The 10,876-nt window shown below is 39.2% G+C and overlaps 1 protein-coding gene across 1 annotated transcript; it reads right to left on the bottom strand.

Annotated features, from left to right (window-relative positions):
* Positions 1 to 4,051: 4,051 nt before the first annotated feature.
* Positions 4,052 to 8,471, bottom strand: prl2 (prolactin 2). Its single transcript, XM_022219275.2, has 4 exons — positions 7,518 to 8,471; positions 6,821 to 6,928; positions 6,312 to 6,491; positions 4,052 to 4,529 (listed from the first exon to the last, which is right to left on the bottom strand). The coding sequence occupies exons 1-4, from the start codon at positions 7,686 to 7,688 to the stop codon at positions 4,335 to 4,337; spliced, it is 654 nt and encodes a 217-aa protein (XP_022074967.2). The 5' UTR covers positions 7,689 to 8,471; the 3' UTR covers positions 4,052 to 4,334.
* Positions 8,472 to 10,876: the final 2,405 nt, after the last annotated feature.

Below are 10,876 nucleotides of genomic sequence, written 5' to 3'. Positions count from 1 at the left end.
CGTCAAGAACAAGCAACCCACAAGTGCTGCAAACCTTTATGAGATGTTGGCAGAAGCATGGGAGGTAATTTCAAGTGATTATCTCACTGATTGCAAGAATGCCTCGAATTTGTCAAGCAGTTATCAAAGCTAAAGGAGGCTATTTTGATGAGTCACGGATTTAGACAGTTTGTTAACAGTATTATATGCTAGATGCTTCAATTCTGTTTTCAGTGTTCTTATCTATAGTTCTACTGTGATTAGAAATGAAACATGGCTAAATTATGCTCATAATTTAGGTAATATGAACCAATCACAGAAGAATTAGGGTGAGTCCAAACTTTTGCCTGGTATTGTAAGTCAGCTAGGATAGACTCCAACACCTAAACTCCCCTCCAAAAGCACTGGAACAGAATAGTGCTCAATGTCTGCATTCAGTTTCAGATTTGAGTTTTGCTGTACAGACTGCATCTATAGTTAGAGGTGTAACCAACATGAAGACCAGAGAGCTGTCTATGGGTGAAAAACAAGAGACTGTGAAGCCGAGTGAAGATTTAAAATTAATCAGTCATTGAACAATAGAACCATTTGGAATCCATCCATCCTCTTTATCCTCACTAGGGTCACAGGGGGTGCTGGAGTCTATCCCAGCTGACTCAGGCGAAGGCAGGGGACACCCTGGACAGGTCACCAGTCTGTCACAGGGCTACATATACAGACAAACAATCACACTCACATTCACACCTACGGACAATTTAGAGTAATAAATTAACCTCAGCATATTTTTGGACTGTGGGAGGAAGCCAGAGTGCCCGGAGAAAACCCACACATGCACAGGGAGAACATGCAAACTCCATGCAGAAAGATCCCAGGCCCAGGCTGGGATTTGAACCGGGGATCTTCTTGCTGCAAGACAAAAGTGCTAACCATTATACCACTGTGCAGCCCACCATTTGGAATGCCCTCAAGAAAAAAGAAACCACTGGTGTATTAAGTAACATGTTGAACAGGTAGAAGGAGGAAAACAGCAGCAGTTGAAGACAGAATAATTGTGAGAGCTGTAAAGAAAGAACCTAAAACAACTGTTAGTGACATCAGCACCGATTTCCAGAGGGCAGGAGTGAAAGAATCCCAATCTACTGTTCACAGAAGACTTCATGAAGTGCAGAAACTACACCAGAAGATCAAACCCATCATGAGCAAGAAGAGCAGGAAGGCCAGGCTGGAAATTGCCTAAAAGTACAGAGATGAGCCTCAGAAATTCTGGGACAAAGTTTTATGGACTGCTGAGACAAAGATGAACCTTTACCAAAGTGATGGAAAGAATAAGGTTTGGAGAAATGTTTGATCCCAAACATACAAGTTCATCTAGGAAACAGTGGAAGCAATGTCATGGCTTGGACTGGCATGGTTCTTCTAGGACGCTTTCATTCATTCATTCATTCATTCATTCATTCATTCATTCATTCATTCAGCACTTAGCCTTTGTGTGAATGTTTTTCCTTTTGACTAACAGATTACAGTTCTTAGGGGTTTCACTAAAAGAAGGAAATGTCCCCATATGGCTTTTGTGCTACACTGGCTTTCAGTAAGTATTAGAATTAATTTTACATTTTTAATACTCATTTTAAGGACCGCATGGTGTGCCACCCCGATATCTCTGACATATTTGCAAACTCTGCATTGGGTAGACTGCTCATCTGGAACAAAACGTGGTTCTTTCTCAGGCCTACTGGTAAAACTGTGTTTAAGCTTTCTGCTCCAAGCTGCTGGAACAACCTACCAAACCACATTTAGCATGCTCCACCACTGACAAACTTTTTGAAACCAAACTGAAAACATCTTTGAAGCGGCACTTTAGTGATCTGGTATGTCATTCTTCATAACCATTGGCGATCAGCACATTGCAACAAGAGCACAGAATGAAGAGGTGAACATTTTTGCTAGGATGTAACTTCTATAAAGAAAACGGTTATAGATAGTTTTCACATGACATCACACTATCGGGTCTGCCATATTGTGTGTTGTGGTCAGGAGTCAGCGAGCAAGATAACCAAACTATGTTGCAGTTACAGAGCTATCCACTCTCCTAAAATCAAGTGAGACAAAAGAGACATAAAATAAAAAAAGAGGCATAAAATAATACAAATGAGACACAAAAGAGACAGAACAACTCAAACAAAACACAACAGAAAAGTGAGACAATAAACTGAGACGCAAAATGAAAAATATGACAGAACAATGACAAGGAGACATGAAATGAGATAAATGAGATACAGAATGACATAGGAGCTCAAACCACCAGACCAGCCTTCAGCCCGTATCCTCAGGCAGTGAGGCTACTAAACTGTTACCCCCCCTCTTCTATCTGCCCCATCCAGAGACACTCACCACACCCCACTGTCTGTGAACTGCACTTTGCATTGTCACATTAATCAAACATCACTCAAATAACTGTCTGTACGTTCCCTCTGTGTGCTGCAGTAGAGCTGTTACTGCTCATACTTTGTACATTCATTTTTAAAAGGGTCTACTACTGATAGATAATGAGAATTTTATGCCTGCATGCATCTTTTGATCATATGAAGAGTAAACGTAAGCATGGCAACATTTGCTGCCGCTAGCATAATCCGTAGTCCAATACAAACATACATAGTCAATACATAGTCCATCCATTCATCCATCCATTCTCTATACACCGCTTTATCCTCACTAGGGTCATGGGGGGTGCTGGAGTCTATCCCAGCTGACTCAGGCGAAGGCAGGGGACACCCTGGACAGGGTAGTCCATCCAATAAACCACATTTTGTGACCTATGGAGGAACTTCAGCAGACAGCAGGAAACAACCTAAAGCAGACTCTGTTGATTTGTTCCCTCTCATATATCCTCTAACTCTAGGGGTGTTCACAAGATGATTCCATACACAAAACAGCTATCAGTTGCATGAGAGCTTTATGTACACTCATTGTCTGGCCATGATGTTAGTGTTCAGTAAACAGTCAATCTAAGCTACTGTCATAATGTGAATTTATTTTATTTTTGTAAACTATGGTCAGCTCTTATTTTGTAAGATCAAACAGTCTTAGCTGTAGTGTTATTTAACTGTTTTATGGGACTGTGAAATGCAGTAAATACAATGTTGTTAATTTTAGTTCTCTTCAAAATGCATTACCATGGTATCTTTATGTATCTTATAAAGTTGTGAACACATTTATAACCATGCCTAGTTAGAATATATTACACTTATTAGTTTTATTCTTACTTTTTAAAAAAAATGTGTTAATAGGTCTGAACTGAAGAATTTGTGTAAATTTAGACTATGCAGTTTCTCACCGGCAACAGTGGTTGCTGAGTATAAAACCTACATTTTCACCAACAAAACAAACATGAAATTAAAAAAAAACATATTATGTGTTAGGGAGGCCTAAGGAGTAAAATACATGCACGTATTTTGCAGGGAAAAATTTGGGATTAAACGGGTTAAATATGACTATTTTGTTTTACCTCATATGCAACAGTCCAGTTTATTTAGAATTGTTTGAAAGGCTATGTCTGGGATGCTGTTCATTCTGTACTCATTTAAATCTACTCAAATTGAAGCTGTGATTTGGCACTTTCATGTATTATTCAGTATTTCCTTTCAAATGTTAAAATGTTAAAGCACAGAAATCTGAAGAACAAAAAATGGAAACTGTCCAAATACTCATGATCTGGACTGTGAACATTAACAGAGTTGTTGGAGACTGTTGCTCCTGACAGCTACATTATAGGAGTCTCTGGCACCAGTAACTTTTAGTGCATGTAAGGTGTATGAGTGCTTTATTTGGACAGACCATTATTTCCTAGTTAACTTTAGGCCTCAGAGAACAAGATATCATGTGTGGATTGTCAGGATTCTCCTGTGACTTGAGGGTGAAATATGCTGTGTTCTGCAGCCGTAGTACCTGCATGGAGCCGTCTCTTTTTCTATAAGTGTCTTCACAGTAGAAATGACAGAAAAAAACATGTTTTTTCTTGAAATATTTATACATTATTACTATATTTCAACATGATATGCATTTTTAAGGAGTGTATCATGACATGTGTCATTGTAAATCCATCCTGTCTGCCTTCATTTAATGTTCCTAAGGATGGACTATATAATATCAGGAATTACAGGCAGGATGGACACAGTCTTTGGGTTCCAGTAGCACTTCAGTCATGATAGAAGTGAACATGTGTGTTTAAGGTAACATCTGATGCTCTGTATATAGAAAACACAACAAAAACTACAGCTTTATCTGTGTAGTTCACATTTCCATTCTAATGCTGATAATTCAGAAGATTTAGCGCAATCTCCATTGCTGTTGGGCCTTTAGCATCCGTGCTCCGGAACAATTCGACACTTAAGGATCTTCAGGTAGTTCTGGACCTTGTTAGAATCTCGGCGAAAGCAGTAGAGAAGATCATAGTCTTTCATGAGGCGCCACTCAGCACTGTCAGACGCCAACAAAGCCTCAGGAGAAGCCAGGTTGCTGACAGAGTTACTTATTATTCCCAACATCTGCATCTAAAGCAAAAAGGACACACGTAAGCATGGCATCTTCCTACCACTACTACTCATTTTTCTCAAAGAAGACATGTTCTGGTTTTTAAATATATACAGATTCTGGAAAAGAACAGCTACTTTCACTCAAATGAGGTCTAAATACAAGATGTTCTACATAAAAATCTTGTGCGTCTTGTTTTTTACTTAATTATTATGTATTTCACCGATTTAAATGTGCAAATACAAAACAGAATCCACACATTTCACGAGGAATATAAACCGTAACCCTACTCATACTAGACATTCCATGACCCCAGAGGACAAGGAGAAGAAAGCCTCCATGGCTGCTCTGTACTAACAAATGTTATAACAGTATATCAGCCCAACACTTTAAAACTCTTGCTACAAAATAGAAAATGTGAGAACACAACAAAGGCATAGAAATAATGATGTCAACTAAACATACATGCTACTAAGTTTATTTTACAGTTTGTCAGCTTATAGCTAGTCAAACCATTTCAAGACATGTTGACAATGGCTTTTAACATTTGGTTTAATTACTATAGAATTCTTCACTCAGTTTTCAATGTTATCCGTTGCTCTCTGCTAAAACAAAGAAATTAGACAGGAAGTGTGGTCAATTTTCTTTGTGCAGATGTGTGACATACAGACCGTTTTCCTTTTCATTTACTTTGATTATGCGACCTGAAAGTAAACTATATTTTACTGAGGTAGAATCCAATCACACATTCCTTTACACTTAAGTACTTTACAATCTGTCCTTTAGTTGGATTTTGTTCATTTTGTCTTATTATAGAATTGAGTTACATTTACACCAACAACTCAATAAAGAAAGTATGGTTTTATCTTGCCGATGTGTTTCGACTGCATCTGCCGTCCTCCTCAGAGCGTCGTCCGACCTGTGATGATGTGTCTTTTTATCACGTGGCCGATCTGACAGATCTGTTAGAATCTGTCGTCATGCCTCAGATTACGCTCTGAAGAAGATGCAGTCGAAACATGTCAACAAGGTAAAACCATGCGGTCCTTACTGAGTTGTCGGTTTAAAAGTAATGCTTTTCTGTAATCTGTCATTTACTTATCCATACACACCAAATACAAACTCACACATCCAAACACGCCTGAGAGAGAGAAATTCACAGCTGAACAGAGGCAGGGGCCCTACAGCATGAACTTATATCGTATCGGTAGAGATGTGAAAATGAGGACCACTTTAAACATAAAGCTTTTTGATTACAAAATATATAAAATAAATGAAGAGTTCATTTGCAAAAACAGATAACTCCATTTTGATAAATTTTCAGAAAAGATTCTTTTTTATTGTTTCCTTGAGATAATATCAATGAAACTGAAGTTGAGTGGATTTGACTCAGTAGTAAAATACATGACAAAATAGAGAAAAAAAATTATTAGTGTTATTATTATTATTATTACTATCTCAAGTAAACAATAAAAAAATGAGTTTTCTGAAAACAGAGTTACCTGTTTTTGCAAATGAACTCTTCAAATATACATTTAGGCTTCACTTTAAAAAAATATGAAATGTTCTTTTAAAAACTAGTCTAGTTTTCCTGTTGAAATTAATGTTTTAATTTGTACTAAGCTTACTTCTATCTCAACTGGAATGTGGTGTTTAAAAAAGTTGAGCTGCCGTGCAAGATGTCTGCCTGCCACCGTGAGCACATTGAGGTTCAGTGTCTTAGCCAAGGACACTTCAAACCGCCAAACTTAACATCAGCGGACAGCACACTCTACCACCTGAGAAATGTAGACATACGGTACCTTCTCAACCACTTTCTGGACACCTTTGCGTAGCTCATGCACCATGTCACTCATTTCAAGAGATTTGTTGGAGCTGAAGTTATTGAAGTCATGGTGGTGAGCCATGCTCTGGTGGAAATGCCACAAAGGGTCTCTCCATGCCACCAGGAGCTTTAAAATCACCTCCGTCAGTTCTTCTCTCTGCAGTGATAACAGGACAGGTGAACAAATGACACACTTAAAAGACAGTTCAGACTGTCCTTCAGCCATGACAGTTGAGAGTCTACATTCATACATTCAAACCACTGATAGTTTGTTGGAATAGTGGAAAGATGCAAAAATAAAAGTAAAAGGACACAATAGGAAAAGATTTGAGTAATGTAGATGATACATAGAAACTTTGGGAAATTAAAAATGTTTTCAGCATCCATATGGTGACTTGTACATGAGAACAAAGAAAGGAAAATGTCAAGGATGACAGAATTGTTGATGCCAATAAAAGGAGATGACTATTAGAAAGGTTAATTCACCGCCATTCTCTGAGCATTCTCTTTGCCATTTGGGGTGAGGATGGATGACGTATGACAGTTCCGACTGACCCGGCCAATCTGATTCTTACTGGGCAGGAAGTAAAGCTCCTGACAGGAGAAACATGAATGAAATATCGGAGGTCAGGTGTCATCTAAATGTCAGCTGTAGCAAGAGTACAGAAGTGGTGAATGAAATAGTAGAATGGCCTGCTATCTGTGTGTGTGTTGTGCCTCTCTGTCTGTTTATTAAGAACATTAAGAAGAAGAAGAGAATTTAGTGAGGTGTTGATTCATTCTATTATTTTGTCCAAACCATGTTCATACATAGGAGGTAAAATAATGTAAATATCCAGTAAAATTTAACAGGAAAACAGACTACATCCTCCCAAATAATCCTAGCAGTTCATAAATGTGATCACTAACTGAACATTAAGGTAAAGCAGGACAGCAGGAGCATTGCATTTTACTATTATAACAGACTGACTAGTTTTTGCTTTGTGTACCTATTAACTGGTAATTAAATGTATTTATGCAGTTTCCTGGTTGAGCACTATGTATGAAAATGTTACATCGTGTTAAAGGAGCATCTACAAAATGTCAGAATAACACTTTCAGGTTGAACAAACAGTTAGACTTATTCACTGATGATTCATTTATTAGAAAAGCATTCTCAGGCTGTTTGCACGAGGAGACTTACAAACTCGGAGTGCAGGTCATTGGAAATGCCATGCATCCTGGCTGAGTGTTGGATGACCCGGTCAAACAGGTTGGCCAGGGACAGAACGTGGCACCCAGCCTGGGCGTTGGTGCAGAGGGGTGCTGCATCCACAGCGGTCAGCTTCCCACAGAGCACCAGACAGACCAGCATCGCCCACACAGCACACACTAGGAGGAAGCAAAGACCAGCGGAAGATCAAGAAACAAACATGAAAACAAAACACTGATGAACGGATGAACGTCTGCAGCCTGAATTATATCTGAGTCTTCGAAAAAATCCCATTGTAAGTCTGGACTTTTAAATATACAGCATGAAAAACCAAGAATTAAATTAAGTGAAGACGAAAAGTTAACATGGAGTCGCTGTTTGGAGAAAATGGATGGGTTAGTAGGAAGACAACAGCAAGATATGTCCAGAATGACAGTCCTTCCTGCTGCTTCCTTCATGCAAAGCTCTTAGATACCTGCCTGATCGGATGTTTCCTGGCATCCTTCAAGATGCAGTGGGCTTCCTGTCGTACAGTAGAGACCGTAGAAGAGTTTCTATTCAAAGACCCCAGAAGTTTCGAATGAGGGTCGCTGAGCGAAAATTTTCCTTTTACACTTCGATACCAAGGAGAAGGAGGGAGAGAGAGAGGGTGGGGCAAAAAGTAAAAGTGGCCACTTCTAGCTACCCTGCTGCTCCGTGTGTGTGTGTGTGTGTGTGTGTGTGCGCGCACGCACGGGTGAGTCAAAGAGAATATCATGATAAAGTAACCTTAAGTGTCCTGCAAGAGTGATGACATCATCAAACTACGACGTCATTCCCACAGAGCTTCTGTCTGGGCAGCAGATGACGCTACTCTAGTTGACAGTAGGTGAGTTGCTCCAGTACCTTGTATTACTATCTGTATATAATACAGACAAGACATTTTAGACAGTAAAAGGTCATAGTAAGATAGGAGCTTAATAGTAGCTCTGAGTCACACCGTACAGCAGCAGTTAATAAATTATATTACATTCAACAAGTTAGTAGAATAACATCAGATACTCATAGATGCAATCAGTTTCTCTCCATTATAGGCAATTTACGTGTCACCTGTTACTCAGCTGTAATCAGTTGACTAATAGAAGTACAGCAGAAAATGTAAAAGGTTATGAATTCCAATGACAATGTTTGTTCATGGAAGAAGTTGGTGCTTTATTATTGGGAACAGCAGCCTATCACTGGTAGCAGCAGTAGTAACAGCCATACTGTTAACAATACTACAGGGTGGACCATAAGTTTCCATACATAGGAAAATATATAATATATATATATATTATGTTTCAGATACCCTAGAAGATGCGTTTCACGCTATCTTTGGGGGCACTTGCCATGGTGTATCAGGTGAAGATACGAGACATAAATCACCTCAAGGAATGTATCACCAATGCCATTACAAGCAGAACTTCAGCTGTGCTAATGCAAGTTCATCAACAGTGGAAAACATGTGTTAATATGTGTGCTTTTGAAACAGTGGTAATCATATAGAGCACATTATATAAATAAAAACGGTTGTCCGACATAAAATGCTGATTTTTCCTATGTATGGAAGCAGAGCAATTTCATGCAATTTTGTAAAATGTCTTAGGAAGTTATCACTACATTCAGTCATTACAATGACATCGGCATAATAGTACCGTGACTAAATATATCCATTGAAACTGTTGGATTTTTGTAGTAGTATAATTTGAATACCTTGACACCCAGTGCAAGATGTTTGCCTCCTCTGCCCTAAATTAACACCTTTGCCCCTGCTTGAGTTCTATTAGTCTTCCTCAGAATTTTGCATTTAGTTTTTTCTTGAATTAAATTTTTTCCCATGCTGTTTTGGAACTTTCTGGTGCTGTTATCTGCACCCTGTTTTTTTTTTTAATCTGTCTTTGGTACTTAAGTTATTTTTGAATTGGCTTTTAATAAAGCTCACTTTTTGTTTCAAATCTGCTTTTGCATTCACATTTGGGACCTCTTCTGAGACACCCAGGACCCAGCGTTCCGATTCTATCTTCAGGGCTAAAGAGGACAGGAGGACCAGGCTGTCTTTCAGTGATGCCTAAACAATGGAAATCATCAAAGATAAGTATCTTTGGCACCTTTACAGATACAGTGAATCTAACGTCTACATCCACCCTTCTGGTCCATTAGCCTTGCTTCCAGATTGATCTGTAGCTTTAGCAGCTCCCACAGCATGTGTTCTGTGTCTATTATGCTTTCCTTTGCCTCAAAAAATCTTTTTTAGGCCTTGTCTCTCTAATTAATTTCCCTTGGTGTGTCACTGTTATCTGTGATGGAATGGATGTGCGTACGTTTCACTCAATGCAGGTTTCAGATCAGACACTGGAGCTCCACGTGACACAGCTGCACGTTTACAAGCACACTTGCATACACATGGAGAGATAGTGTTGTTGGGCAGATGCTCTCATGCTGTCATATTACGACTGACCTGCAGAGTAACAGGGTGACTATCAGATTCATGCATGGTCACAGGGCAGCACCCTCACAGACTCTGGCCTTTTACTCCATATTTACAGCACAATCAGTTTCATCACGAAAACAGAGCAGCAACAAGCTACCAGACTGAACTTCTATGTGGTATTACGGGGTTTCGTTTTACCTTTTTAGAGCTATATATTCAAGTGATAACTTTCATGGTAAAATCTGCACGGTCACCTGAAGCATCGGCAAAGTTGGGATTTATTTAACTGTCAAAATACATTTGACATGGTGTATGCATGATTTATTTGTGACCCTAAAAATGTACACTACCAGTCAGAAGTTTGGACACACCTTCTTATTCAGCAGTTTTTATTTAATTATTTTATACACTGTTGATTAATACAGAAGAGATCAAAACCATAACATAATATATACGGAATTATGTTGTAAACAAAAACGTGTTCATCTTCAGTTTTAATCTCCATCCATCCGTCCTCTATACACCGCTTTATCCTCACTAGGGTCGCGGGGGGTGCTGGAGTCTATCCCAGCTGACTTGGGCGAAGGCAGGGGACACCCTGGACAGGTCACCAGTCTGTCACAGGGCTACATATACAGACAAACAATCACTCTCATATTCACACCTACAGACAATTTAGAGTCATCAGTTAACCTCAGCATATTTTTGGACTGTGGGAGGAAGCCGGAGTACCCGGAGAAAACCCACGCATGCACAGGGAGAACATGCAAACTCCATGCAGAAAGATCCCAGGAAAGCCGGGCCGCGAACCAGGGATCTTCTTGCTGCAAGGCGAAAGTGCTAACCACTATACCACTATTTATAACTATGCTGCTCTTTTTCACTCCAGAATGAATTTATA

The sequence above is a fragment of the Acanthochromis polyacanthus genome, chromosome 10, assembly GCF_021347895.1.
Source record: "Acanthochromis polyacanthus isolate Apoly-LR-REF ecotype Palm Island chromosome 10, KAUST_Apoly_ChrSc, whole genome shotgun sequence".
Lineage (NCBI taxonomy): Eukaryota > Metazoa > Chordata > Actinopteri > Pomacentridae > Acanthochromis > Acanthochromis polyacanthus.
The sequence above is the reverse complement of the archived record's forward strand: the minus strand, read 5'-3'. Positions and strand labels throughout refer to the sequence as shown.